Source organism: Papio anubis, chromosome 2 (assembly GCF_008728515.1).
Source record: "Papio anubis isolate 15944 chromosome 2, Panubis1.0, whole genome shotgun sequence".
Lineage (NCBI taxonomy): Eukaryota > Metazoa > Chordata > Mammalia > Primates > Cercopithecidae > Papio > Papio anubis.
The window spans coordinates 87,266,208-87,280,389 of NC_044977.1; the positions used below are offsets into that span (position 1 = coordinate 87,266,208).

General features: G+C 52.0%; 1 protein-coding gene across 1 annotated transcript in view; it reads left to right on the forward strand.

Moving 5' to 3' along the window:
• The first annotated feature begins 1,693 nt into the window (after positions 1-1,693).
• The window catches only part of TKT (transketolase), a 30,072-nt gene continuing 17,583 nt past the window's right edge, over positions 1,694-14,182 (forward strand). Inside the window, exon 1 of the mRNA XM_003894290.3 lies at positions 1,694-1,967. Within this exon, the coding sequence (XP_003894339.2) occupies positions 1,861-1,967 (107 nt within the window). The 5' untranslated portion in view covers positions 1,694-1,860. The remainder of the gene's footprint in view (positions 1,968-14,182) is intronic.

The window sequence follows — 14,182 nt, forward strand, 5'->3', positions numbered from 1 at the left end:
CTGCCAGGCCTCTGAGGGTGGCACACTCTGGGGACCCCCTCCAATCCTAGCCCGTAGTCCTCACCAGCCAGACACCATAGGGCCAGCCTCTGCGGGCTGGGCCAGCGGGAGCCAGGTGCTATGGGATGCCATACTTAGGGTCAGATTGGGCATCTGGGGGTCAGGCCAGCAGAGGAGCACCTGGAGGTGAGCTGGGGGACTCACTCAAATTCAGTCCATTGCCTCATGACTCAGAGCTCTCTGAGTATGGGCAATGCAGGGAGGACATAGAGGACACAGGGCGGCCACTGGTGTCTCTTGGCCGTCTCAGGGTTTTAGCTCCCTGCCCAGACACCCATTTGAGGGTCTTGCCTTTATCTTTCCTCTGTCAAATGGAGCTTCTTCCTCTGTAAAATAGGCATTGTAGGCAGTATGTACCTCACTGGCCAAGTGTGGTGGGCGGATTGAATGAAACAGTGTCTGTGATGAAAGTCCCTCCCTAATCCCACTCTGGAGAGCCTCATCCCTCTGGGGACCATGGGTTCTGATAACAGTAGTGGTGGGTGCCCCTGTCCCTACAGACCTGGAAGCAAACCCAATAATCTCCTTAAGAGTCGGCAGTGTTTCTAGGCCCTAATAATTTGTAAAGGGTCTTCCCCTAGTAATTTCTCAGTTATCATCACCTGGCACTGTCATGGCTACCACTATCCTACTCTCATTTTCAATAATCCCCCTCCCCTGTGCAGGGCTCTAAAGCCCTGAGTGTTTGGGCATGGTGGCTTATGCCTGTAATCCAGCACTTTGGGAGGCAGAGGAGGGCAGATGGCTTGAGCCTAGGAGTTTCAGACCTGCCTGGGTAAAGTGGTAAAACCCCATCTCTACAAAACATACAAAAATTAGCCGGGGTAGTGTGTACCTATGGTCTCAGCTACTTTTGAGGCTGAGGCAGAAGGATCACTTGAGCCCAGGAGGCTGAGACTGCAGGGAGCTGTAATCACTCCACTGTACTCCAGCCTGGGTGACTGTGGGTGACCCAGTCTCAAAGAAAAAACATTTTTTAATTATTAAAAAAAAATAGGGCCGGGTGCGGTGGCTCACGCCTGTAACCCCAGCACTTTGGGAGGCCAAGGTGGGAGGATCACCTGAGGTCGGGAGTTCGAGACCAGCCTGACCAACATGGAGAAACCCCATCTCTACTAAAAATACAAAATTAGTTAGGCGTGGTGGCCCATGCTTGTAATCCCAGCTACTCGGGAGGCTGAGGCAGGAGAATTGCTTGAACTCAGGAGGCGGAGGTTGTGGTGAGCCGAGATTGCGCCACTGCACTCCAGCCTGGGCAACAAGAGCGAAACTCAGTCTCAAAATAATAGTAAAGTCCTGCAATCTCTTGGGCCTGGGGTTGGTCGGCTGGGGTCAAGCCTGGCACCCACCAGCCTTGCGACCTTGATTGCCCTTGCCAAGCCTCAGTTTGTCATCTCTAAAATGGGATTAGCTGTGACAATTCCACGGAGGACTGTGTGGAGGAGGGAGACTGAGAGGCCTTCGAGTCAGGAGCCAAGCATTGAACCTTGAGTTGTTCGTTGTGTTATTATTGGTGTGTGTGGTTAACTGCTAACCTCGCAGTCCGCAGCGGCCCAGCGCCTAGCCGGGCAGGGGAGGGGAGCGGGCAGGCGGCGGCCCCAGGCGGGGCGGGGCCGAAGGCCTGGGGTGATCCGAGCCCCGCCTCCTCCCCCTGCCCCGCCTCTCCCCTCCCCGCCCCGCCCCGCCCGGCGTCTTAATGCGCCCCCGCTGGGCGCCGGGTCTCGGCAGCCGCCTTTTGCCGCTGGAGCCGCTGCTACCTCTGCGTGTCCGCGTGTGCGCCCGGTCCCTGCCCGCCGCACCATGGAGGGCTACCACAAGCCTGACCAGCAGAAGCTGCAGGCCCTGAAGGACACGGCCAACCGCCTGCGCATCAGCTCCATCCAGGCCACCACGGCGGCGGGCTCTGGGTGAGTGTGCGGCGCCGGCCGGGAGCGCGGCTCGGGCGGGGCCGGGGTCGTCTGCAGCGGCCAGAGTCGCCGCGGGCTCTGGGTCGCGCTGCGCGATGCCAAGACGAGGAAGGTGGCCCGGGCGCCGTCGGAGGGCGGAGACGCGCCTCGCAGGGCCCCGGGCTGCAGGCGGCTTCCGCTGCGTCGCCCTCTCGCCCTACTGCCCGGGCTCGGGCGCGTGGGCCTCTGGTCCCCCGTGCGCCTCAGGCCGGCTCTGCCCCACGCTGTTCGCGGGCCTCGCCGCTGCACGGTGGCGCGGGGGATGGGCTCGCGACTCGCCAAGTCTCCTCTAGGGCGATGCCGGGAAGGCCACCATTATTGCTATTCTAGAGAACGCGGCCCTCTTAACTCTCCCCACCACCTGAATGTATGGACGCCGCCGGGAGTATTCCCCCTTCCAGATGGGGAAACGGAGGCTCCGAGTTAGTCAGCTGCCCAAAGTTACACACAGGGAGATCTGGCATTTGAGCGCCAGCAGTCCGACTCTAGAGAGCCTGTTTTTTAACTCCTCTTGCAGGAGACTCGGGGGCCTGGCCTACCCACTTCAGACTACGCTCCCCTACCCCTGTCTCCTGCCACCCGTGGGTTGGGTCCGAGTTTGGAGCAGGGAGCTGCTGATACGCCAAGCAGCGGCGGGGCTGATGGGGGAAAGAGGAGAGGAGGACGGTGCACGTGGGTGCAGAACCCTGGCATCCTTTGTAAAAAGGAGGTCTAAGCTTTGACCTGGGGCGGGAGGAGGCGGAGGGGAAGGAGACTGAGAAGGCTGAGCGCCGGAAGGACGGAGTTCCAGGGCCCTAGCGCCGGGAGTGAAGTCCTGGGGTAGGGCCAGCCACCAGGTTCTGTATCTCCGAGGCAGGAGCTGGCGTGCCCATGCCCCAAGATCCTTCCCAGGCCAGCCCTTTTGGCCCAGAATGTGGACAAAGGCAGTTGCTGATCCCAAGGAGCCTCCTCTTCTGTAGCGGAGACAGGGATAATTAATGAAGGCCACCGTTCATGCAGCTGGAGGTGTCCACTGGGGGTGGGTGAGGGGGTCAGCCGGTGAATTACTTCAGAGCCTGCTTCCCGCACTGTAATGCGGGGACAGTAATGGTACTTACCACGCTGGGTGGTTTCAAGGACTCCACTGCTCTACTTGGAGGCTGCTGTGAGGCCACAGTGCCAGCAGTGTGCCGGGCTCATGACAGGGTTGTGAGGGCTGCGTGGTGGATAATTTCCCGGGACCTTCCCAAAGGAGCTCTGTGTTTCAGACAGACAAGATTCTGGCTTCTGGCCAATTTCATTCAGGATATATTATTAAGAAATAAATCTGTTCACCTTTCTGGGTGGATACTTATTCACTCTTTGTGCCTTTAAGACACCCTGTTCTCAGAAGGGATTAGATGTCTTTCGAAAGCCCTTCCCCCACCCACTCCCCCACCCACTCCCTTGCACACTTTGGACCTGTTAGTTCTCCTGGGTTTGTATCAGTCTTACCACTTATGTGGGGTATCCCCTGCCTGGGCAGGGGCCTGGCTTACTCTCAGCTCCCCCTTTGCCAGCCTGGCACACGGTAGCTCTGCACACCTTGTGTTGCTTGTTTGGTACTGTTGGACCTGCTACCTTTGGCCGTTTCAGGGGGTCTGAGGTCTAGCTGGAGAGAGGCAGCAATTAGCCAACTAAGTAGTATTGCACATCTGAGCATCTTACAGGGCTAGATAAAACATGCAGATGTTTACAGGGTTCCTGAGCTCCCCAGTAGGTATCTGGTATGACACAGCATGATCATTCGTTGCATCCTGAGAATAACCCTGTGAGATAGATTGTGTTGTATTCACATTTTATAGATGGGGACACAGGCTAGTGTGTTAAGTTATTTGCCCAAGCTAGTAATAGGTGGCCGTTCCATACTGTCTGGTTGGGGCTCACGCTGTCAGGAATGCTTCTTGGCAGGGCATGGTGGTTCATGCCTGTAATCACAGCACTTTGGGAGGTCGAGGTGGAGGATCGCTGGAGCCCAGGAGTTCCAGATCAACCTGGGCAACACAGTGAGACCCCATAACATAAAAAAAATTTTTTTTTTTTTATTTTGAGATGGATTCTTGCTCTATCGCCAGGCTAGAGTGCAGTGGTGCAATCTTGGCTCACTGCAACCTCTGCCTCCTGGGTTCAAGTGATTCTTCTGCCTTAGCCTCCCGAGTAGCTGAGACTACAGGTCCCTGCCACCGCACTGGCTAATTTTGTATTTTTAGTGAAGACGGGGTTTCACCATCTTGGCCAGGCTGGTCTCTAACTCCTGACCTCAGGTAATCCACCCGGCTTGGCATCCCAAAGTGCTGGGATTACGGGCATGAGCCACCACCCCTGGCCAAAATTTTTTTTTTAATTGGCTAGGTGTGGCGATGTGTACCTGTAGTCCCAGCTACATGGGAGGCTGAGGCAGAGGATCGCTTGAGCCCAGGAGGTTGAGGCTGTAGTGAGCCTTGAACATGCCACCACACTTCAGTATGGGTGACAGAGTGAGACCCTGTCTCCAAAAGAAAAAAAGAAAAACCAAGAAAAGAAAAATAGTTGGGCATGGTGTTACATGGCTGTAATGCCAGCACTCTGGGAGGCCAAGGCGGGAAGTTCGCTTGAGGCCAGGAGTTCAAGACCAGCCTGGGTAACATAGCAAGACCCTGTCTCCAAAAATAAATAATGGTTCAGCCAGGCGCAGTGGCTCATGCCTGTAATCCCAGCACTTTGAGAGGCGTAGGTGAGTGGATCACCTGAAGGTCAGGAGATCGAGACCAGCTTGGCCAACATGGTAAAACCCTGTCCCTACTAAAATACAAAAAATTAGCCGGGCATGGTGGGGAGCACCTGTAATCCCAGCTACCCTGGAGGCTGAGGCAGGAGAATTACTTGAACCCGGGAGGCAGAGGTTGCAGTGAGCTGAGATTGCACCATTGCACTCCGGCCTGGGCAACATAAGTGAAACTTCTTCTGAAAAAAAAGGAATGCCTCTTGGGCAAGTGGTCTGTGCCAGGCTAGAGAATGGTGAAAAAGGTGAAGGGGAAGGCCAGGTACAGCTGTGGTGGATATTAGTCAGCTTGAAAGGCACTTGGAGAGAAATAAGATTTACCAATCTAGGGTGCTCCAAAAGAGCGGAGTGTCAAGTGGGTCTCCTAGTTCTTTGTTAGACAAGGTCTGATTTCCTCACCGCCTTTACCCCTCCGGAAACATACTGTGGTGACTGTGAGTTACACCATGTTTACATTGTAATACCTTGGAGGGAGAAGCTCACTGAACTCAAAAAGTATCCATTTGCAAAAGAAAAAAAGATTATGTAAAATACAGTAACTGTGTGTGTGTATGTATATGTTTAAAATATGCAAAAAAGGAGGGAAAATTTATTTTTCAGAAGGAAATAACATTGCTATGCAACCCATATTTTGAAAGGTGTGTGCCAAGAGTATGTGTGTGTACACACACAAAAGCTAATCAAGGAAGACTTGAGACACAGGCAGTGTTCTGTTTCTGGTCCCCAGATGTTTATCTTGAGGCCCACTGTTCCCTCACTGCAATGAGGCATAGAGTGAAGGCTCAGTCCGGAAGCCCTGGCCCAAGCTGGGCTGTAGTCACAGTTAAAGTGACAATTTGTCAGAATGTCCCCTTTTCTGGGGGAGTTCACAGGACTTTGATCCAGTCCTTTTTCTTTTTTCTTTTTTAAAGACAGTGTCTTGCTCTGTCACCCACCAGGTCTGGAGTACAGAGGCACAGCCATGGCTCCCTGCAGTCTTGAACTCCTAGGCTATAGCAATCCTGCCGCACCCTTCTGGGTAGTTGGGACCACAGGCATGTGCTACCATGTCTAGCTTTGGTCCAGTCTTTTGCTGGCCACTTACTGAGACAGGATTCGTACATTCTGTCAGTGAGGACCCAGGCTCGTTTCTCGAGAGCTTTCCCATTCCTGTGCCATCACTGACCCGTGTGCAGTGAATCTCACCAGGCCCAGGAAGCAGGGACACTGGCCTCTGTCAGGAGTTGGGCCTGGAGGTGAAGGGGCAGGCCTCACAGAAGGCTTTTGTTGAGGCAGCACCCACAGTGGCCAGAGCTTCTCTGGGGTCATCTCCTTCCATGGGCTGAAGGAATTGTGGCAAGGGTTCAGCTCATCCTGAATTTAAAAAAACAAAACCCCAATGGCCTTGTCAGAAGTGACCTGGATGCTGAGGCTGGTGGCAAAGATTTCTCAGTTCTCACTTACCAGGGCCAGATGGTGGTGTTATCCAAACAGTACAAGTGTCATCTGAGGACTCCATCACAGTCAGGCCTGATTCAAAAGGGAAGGTGGTCTCTGCTTTCCACAAGTCCCCCAGGGTTTCTGACCCACAGCTTTGGGGAGGGTAATGTCTGGCCAGGCCTGGCTGGTGGACACAGGAGATGAGTCTAACCCTGGCTCTGTTCCTAGTGGCTGTGCCTTTGTCAGAAAGGCCCTTCTGGCCAGGTGCGGTGGCTCATGCCTGTAATCACAGCATTTTGGAAGGCCAGGGTGGGAGGATTGCTTGAGCCTGGGAGTTCAGGACCAACCTGGGCAACATAGTGCGACCTCATCTCTACAAAAGAAAGAAAAAGCTGTGCATGTGCCTGTAGTCCCAGCTACTTGGGAGGCTGAGGTGTGAGGATCACTTGAGCTCAGGAGTTCAAGGTTGCAGTGAGCTATGATCATGGCTCTGCACTCCAGCCTGGGCAGCAGCAAAACCCTGGCTCTTAAAGAAACAAAACAAAAAAACCTTTCTATTTCAGGGTCTCAGTTTCCTAGGCTGGAATGCTGTGGCATGATCTCTGCTCACTGCAGCCTCCGCCTCCTGGGCTCAAATGATCCTCTCACCTCAGCCTCCCAAGTAACTGAGACCCCAGGCATGAGCCACCGTGTCTTGGCTAATTTTTGTATTTTTTTTGTAGAGTTGAGGTTTTGTCATTTTGCCCAGGCTGATCTCAAACTCCTAGGCTTAAGAGATCCACCTGCCTCGGCTTCCCTAGAGTGCTGGGATTACAGGCCATTTTCTCCATCTTGAAAGGAGAGGTTCATGGATAGGTGATTTCAAACTGGGTGCCTTAGGAGTGGGGCTGGGGATGGAGTGAGTGGGCTCTGGGGTCCCACCACCCGCCATTGCTGATTTTACATCCTGGTGCTCTCTGTGCCCTTGAAGTGGCTGGGATTATATCCCAGTTTACCCAGCTCTGCCATCGGGGTGCTTTGGCTGAAGGCTTGAGGGCCTCCTGGGGTCTCTGGCCCTATGTGACCCCGCCTCTCTGGGCCTGTTTCTCTTTTTGGGCTGCCTCAGGACCCATCCTGGCCCTGACGCAAGAGCATGGCGGTTGAGATTGCCCCAGCAGCAGCATTTCCCCACTGAGTGTGAAGACACTGGCCGCCTTGGGGTGGCTTGGTTCTCTGCCGGAGTGACCTGTCCTCTGCAGGGCTGGTGGTCGGTGTTTTAAGAAACTAGAAGCGAAGTACAGCACCTGGTTAGGATCTGGCTGAGACTTTCTCGTGGCTTCCTATGGACTCTAACTGATCTCCAACCCCTGCTGTGGCTCTGATCCCTCAACATTCATTGCCTCTTGAGGCAGGCTTGTTGTCACTGTCACCTAGTTCCACAAAATCAGGAACTCCCTTCTTGCCACAGACCAATTATCTGCCTTGGGTGCTGGGGACACTCCTAGAGGTCAGGGACCTGCACAGAGCTGGGTCCTCAGGCAGGCTCTGCTCCTGCCCTGAATGGCGAGGCAAGGTAGGGGAGAGAGGATGAGCTGGGAGCTGGGGTGAGCCCATCTGCAGATCGGTGTTGCTCAGAAGTCAGTTGCATTTGTGCACTGGGTGGAATCTCCGAGGACTGCACAGCTGGAAGGGAAGTGTGGACGCCCAAGAGCTTCCTCTACTGAGCTCTCCTAGCACCTTTTTCTTCCATTTATTTATTTGTTTGTTTGTTTGACAGTCTCGCTCTGTCGCCCAGGCTGGAGTGCAGTGGGGCGGCAATCTTGGCTCACTGCAACCTCCACCTCCAAGGTTCAAGCAGTTCTCCTGCCTCACTCTCCAAAGTAGCTGGGATTACAGGTGTATGCCACCACCACCCAGCTAATTTTTGCATTTTCAGTAGGGATGGGCTTTCACCATGTTGGCCAGGCTGGTCTCGAATTTCTGACCTCAGGTAATCCTCCTGCCAGCCTTGGCCTCCCAAAGTGTTGGGATTACAGGTGTGAGCCACCAGTCCAGGACCTTTCTTTTTTAAAAACAAATTTTTAGGCCAGGTGTGATGGCTCAAGCCTGTAATCCCAGCACTTTGGGAGGCCAAGGTGGGTGGACCATTTGAGGTCAGGAGTTCGAGACCAGCCCGGCCAATATGATGAAACCCTGTCTCTACTACAAATACAAAAAAATGAGTCGGGCATGGTAGCAGGCACCTGTAATCCCAGCTACTTGAGAGGCTGAGGCACGAGAATCACTTGAACCTGGGAGGAGGAGGTTGCAGTGAGCCAAGATTGCACCACTACACTCTAGCCTGGGTGACAGAGTGAGAACTTGTCTCATAAATAAATAAATAAATATATAAATAAATATAAAAACAAATTTTTAGCAGCTTGATTAAGGTATAACTGGCGTATCATAACATTGTAAGTGATTTTAATGAATTTGCAGAGATTTACTACAAAAATTTACCACATCTCTTAAAAGATCTCTTCTGGACATTTGCTGTCACTCCCCATTTCCACCCCCAGTCCTGGGCAACCACTAATCTAATTCTCTGTCTCTAAATTTAGCTCTTCTAGACATTTCATGTAAATGCAATTATACAGAATGAGTTCTTTTGCGTCTGGCCTCTTAGCATAATTTTTAGAGGGTCATCCATGTTGTAACATGAATCAGTACTTAGTTCCTTTTTTTGAGGGGTGGGGGGCAGGATCTCCACTGTGTCCCCAAGCTGGAGTGCAATGGCTCAGTCATGCCACACTGCAGCCTCGACCTCCTGGGATCAAGTAGTCTTCCCACCTCAGCCTCCTGAGTAGCTGGGAGGCACTCACCACCATACATAGCTAATTTTTAAAATTACTTGTAGAGACAGGGTATGTTGCTGAGCCTGGTCTCAAATTCTGGGCTCAAATCATCTTCCTGCCTCCGCCTCTCAAAGTGCTGGAATTATAGGCATGAGCCACCACGCCCAGCCCTTCATTTGTTTTTATGGCTGAATATTCTGTTGTGTGGACATACTACATTTTGTTTATCCATTCACTAGTTTTTTTCTTAGCATTTTGCTCTTATCCTAGCTCTGCTGCTGGCAGGCTGTGTGACTTTAGGCAAGTCACTTACTTTCTGTGGACCTTAGTTCTAATATTTACCGAGCAATTGCTAATTTCTATGCACGGTCACGGTGCCATGTTCTGTACACACACACTACATCATTCAGTCAGATTCTTCTTTTACCTCAGTTTGATAGTGAGGAAACTGAGGCTCAGAGAGGTTACAGTCCCAGGGTGACTAGGATACATCATGTATTCATTTGTGCACTCAGTTTGTCCCTGGTACTCTTCAGGCCTACGGATACAACAGTGAAAGGCCCAAAGCTCTGTCCTCAGGGAGCTTGTATTGCAGTAGGGTAGACAGGCAATAATCACCTAATGTCAGGTGGCAAGCATGAGTGAGGGGAAGAAGAGCTATTTTAGATAGTGTGGTCAGGGAGGGCTTCTTGGAGGAGGTGACATGGGGCAGAGATCTGAAGAAACAACCTGAGGTCTGGAGCCAGAGGTTCCTTCCGGGCAGAAGCCAGCTCAGGTAGTTCAGGACACAGGAAGAACAAGAACTGCTTCTGATGTTCAGTTCCACCCTGACATCCTGGGATTCTCTCCTGAGTTTTTTTTTTGTGGTTTTTTGCTTCTTTGCCTGGCTTTTTTTTTTTTTTTTGAGGCGGAGTCTGTTGCCCAGGCTGGAGTACGGTGGTGTGATCTCGGCTCGCTGCAGCCTCTGCCTCCCAGGTTCAAACAACTCTCCTGCCTTAGCCTCCCGAGTAAAGTAGCTGCGACTAGTGGCCCCCACCACCACGCCCAGCTAATTTTTGTATTTTTGTAGAGACAGGGTTTTGCCATGTTGGTCAGGCCAGTCTTGAACTCCTGACCTCAGATGCCTCAGGTGAGCCACAGCCCCTGGCCTCTTCTAAATTTTTCTTTTTTTTTTTCTTGTCTCCCAGGCTGGAGTGCAACGGTGAGATCTATGCTCACTGCAACCTTTGCCTCCCAGGTTCAAGCGATTCTCCTGCCTCATTCTCCCGAGTAGCTGGGATTACAGGCACCCACCACCATGTCCAGCTAATTATTGTATTTTTAGTAGAGGGGGGTTTCACCATGTTGGCCAAGCTGGTCTCGCTCCTGACCTCAGGTGATCCACCTGCCTTGGTCTCCCAAAGTGCTGGGGTTATAGGCATGAGCCACCTGAATTTTTTTTTTTTAAAAGAAGTATATGCATAAAAAATAAGATAAATGATGTACTCCTGTCATGATTAATGAACCTGTGTGTAGCTACTCCCAGGATTAAGAACTAGTACATTACAGTGATTTTTGGAACTACAGTGGATCCCTCCCTCCTCATCTTCCCTTTCCCTGAGAAAGAACTATACCCTGAATTTTTTATCATTCTATTGTTTTCCTTTTTTTTTTTTTTTTTTTTGGAGATGGAGTTTCACTCTTGTTGTCCAGGCTGGAGTGCAACGGCGCCATCTCAGCTCACTGCAATCTCTGCCTCCTGGGTTCAAATGATTCTCCTGTCTCAGCCTCCCAAGTAGTTGGGATTACAGGCATGCGCCACCATGCCCGGCTAATTTTTTTTTTTTTTTTTGGTAGAGATGGGGTTTCTCCATGTTGGTCAGGCTGGTCTCGAACTCCCGACCTTAGGTGATCCACCCGCCTCGGCTCCCAAAGTGCTGGGGTTACAGGCTTGAGCCACTGCGCCTGGCCTGTTTTCCTTGTAGTATATACAAAAAGACTTGTACATAAATCAATATGGTCTTCTTTGTTAAACAGATCCTTCTGTACTGTGCTTTTTTCACACTGTATTTGGGAGAGAATATTGATACTGGATTTGTGAAGTATAACTCACTCATTCTTACTGCTGTGTAGTATCCCATTATATTAATATACTCCAGTTAACCCCGTCTATTGATAGACATATGAATGAGTTCCAGGTCTTGCAATTGCAAACAATGTGGGGCAGCCCTGTTTGTGTTTCCTTTGTTTTTTTGTTTTTTCTTTTTCTGAGATGGAGTCTCACTCTGTCACCAAGTCTGGAGTGCAATGACACGATCTTGGTTCACTGCAACCTCTGCCTCCTGGATTCAAGTGATTCTCCTGCCTCAGCTTCCCAAGTAGCTGGGATTACAGGTGCCTGCCCCCACACCCGGCTAATTTTTGTATTATTAGTAGGTACGGGGTTTCATCATGTTGGCCAGGCTGGTCTCGAACTTCTGACCTTAGTTGATCTGCCCACCTCAGCCTCCCAGAGCACTGGGATTACAGGCGTGAGCCACTGTCCCCGGCCTATATGTGTTTCCTGTAGAGTGTGTGGAACGTGTGTAGATTTCATGGTACATTCCTACTGGTGAAGTTGCTAGGAGTTAAGGAGTGTGCATCTTCGGCCTTCAGCTACTGATCTGGTTTATTTTTAATTCTTAAAATATTGCTTAGGTTCTGTACTTCTTGAGTCAGTTTTGGTAAATTATTGTCATTATTATTAGTATTTTTTAGACAGAGTTTCGCTCTGTTGCCCAGGCTGGAGTGCAGTGGCGTGATCTTGGCTCGTTGCAACCCACGCCTCCCAGGTTCAAGCGATTCTCCTGCCTCAGCCTCCTGAGTAGCTGGGATTACAGGCATGTGCCACCACACCTGGCTAATTTTTGTATTTTTAGTGGAGACAGGGTTTCACCATGTTGGCAGGGCTGGTCTTGAGCCACTGACCTCAGGTGATCTGCCTGCCTTGGCCTCCCAAAGTGCTGGAATTACAAGTGTGAGCCACCACGCCCAACCTGACATCCATTATCTCTTGAAGGAGCCCAGCTGAAGGGTGAGGGAGCCTCTCTGGCCTTTTCTTGCATAGAAACCTGTGAGCAGGTGGAGTGAGCACTAAAGCGATGAAAGAGATTCTCCTGGCCAGAGGACATCTGGAAGAATATGTGTTGTCCTGGAGGGGAGTGGAGAGGGGGCCTTTTTTTTTTTTTGAGACCGAGTTTTACTCTTGTTGCCCAGGCTGGAGTGCAATGGTGCAATCTCAGCTCACTGCAACCTCTACCTCCTGGGTTCAAGTGATTCTCCTGCCTCAGCCTCCCGAGTAGCTGGGATTACAGGCATCCACCACCACGCCTGGCTAATTTTTGGGTATTTTTAGTAGAAATGGGGTTTTACCATATTGGCCAGGCTGGTCTTGAACTCCTGACCTCAGGTGATCTTCCCGCCTTGACCTCCCAAAGTGCTGGGATTACAGGCGTGAGCCACTGCGCCCAGCTGAGAGGGGGCTTTAAGAGACTTTCTTTGGGCCTGGCTCTAAGCTTGCCACACCACTTCACAGGTTGAACTAATTGGGGTTGTAAGTAGACTGTTTTGGTCAAGGCAGGGTTTGTTTTGTTTTGAACAAACTGTCAAGTGTGCTTGTTAGCCCTGTTTATCACAGAGGCAGGGTGTACAGTAGGTACCCTGTATCCCCTGCATCATGCTCCTCACGCCATCTGTTGCCAGTGTTCACCCAGAGTTGTCATACACAGCACCGTGGGATGGGGCATCCGCCTGCAGTTGTGCAGGCAGTCTGGAATGGCAGGAAAAACTCTGGCCCTGAGGAGGCCACAGGCATAAATGTATGCCTTTGGCCCAAGTTGAGCTTGAAAGTAACTGTCTCCTGTGTGCTCTGTGCTTTACAGTGTGCAGAGCCCAGTCTCAATCCTTGGTTTATTTCTCCCCTCTTACCTGCATGTGGCCAGCAGGTGTGGGGGGTGTCACCATCCCTGCCTGTAGATAAGAGCTGCAGGTGCTGAGAAGGGTTAGCACCTGGTGCCCCAATGGGTGGTGGTGGCTGCTGGAGACCTGGGTACTGTGCGTGCATTATCTCACTGTATCTCCCAGACACTCTCCCAAGTGAAGAAGCTGAGCCCCAGGTTGACGAAGCTCTTGCTCAAGTCACGAAGCCCAAGTGGCACAGCTCACCTCCCCAAACCAGGACGCTCAGCCGAGGGAGAGCCCCAAAAGCTCTGGGGAGGGGTGTGGGGAAACCTGGCTCCTAAGCATTCTTTTGTGTGTGTTTACTTGATAGAAGTGAAGAAGAGTGGCCACAGAAGGCTGGATGCAGCCTTTGGAGGGAATGAAAGGCTGCAGGCCTAGCAAGGAAGGCTTAAGATCAGCTGCAGGTTCTACTTCTCATCCTTGGTCACCTCGCGGCTGACCTTCCTCTCACCACGTCTACTCTATCTGGGCGTGGGTGTGCAGAAAGAGCCTGTGCCACACCATTTCTCCCTGGAACCCCTTCCTGGTGGCCAGAAGGACTGTCATCCTGGGGTGTCGAGATGGATGGGGCAGGTGGAGCCCTGCACTTACCATCCTTCTTCCTCCCTGGAACAGTTTGGCCCAGTGTCCATCCACATCCTTCTCCCACCAAGGCTCCTTCCTAATGGGACCATGGCTTTAGAAATAGGGTCCCTCAGGGGCGGGGCTGCCCTTGGAGGTGGGAAGGATGAGAGGTCAGCCTGACTGGGGTGGCCTGTGGTTGAAGCTGGCACTGGGAGCGTGGGATTAGGGTCCTGCCAGGCAGAAAAGGGTTTCACGTTTACCATGTCCTCACCTCCCTCTTTCAGGTGTAGTGTCTTTTCCCATGACCGGGAGTTCATAGAAATAGTTAAGTATAAGATGATTGTGTGCGAGAATGTTGGTACTAAACCAGCATGGACAGTTTTCTGGATTTCTCTACTACTAACTTGTCTGCACTGAGCGTGACTCACCCCTAACCTGGTGGGAGCGCTGACTGGAGGGGCGGGAGGCTGGTGGTGTGAGCTGCAGATGGTGCATGTGCCCTTGGGCTTGGCATGGGGTGTGTCTTCGTGTGAAGGGCCTCTGGGAGCAGCGAGAGGGCTGCGCGCTGAGCTGCATGTGGAGAGGCTGTCCTGGGAGGCCTGTGCCCGGAGGCTGAACTGTTA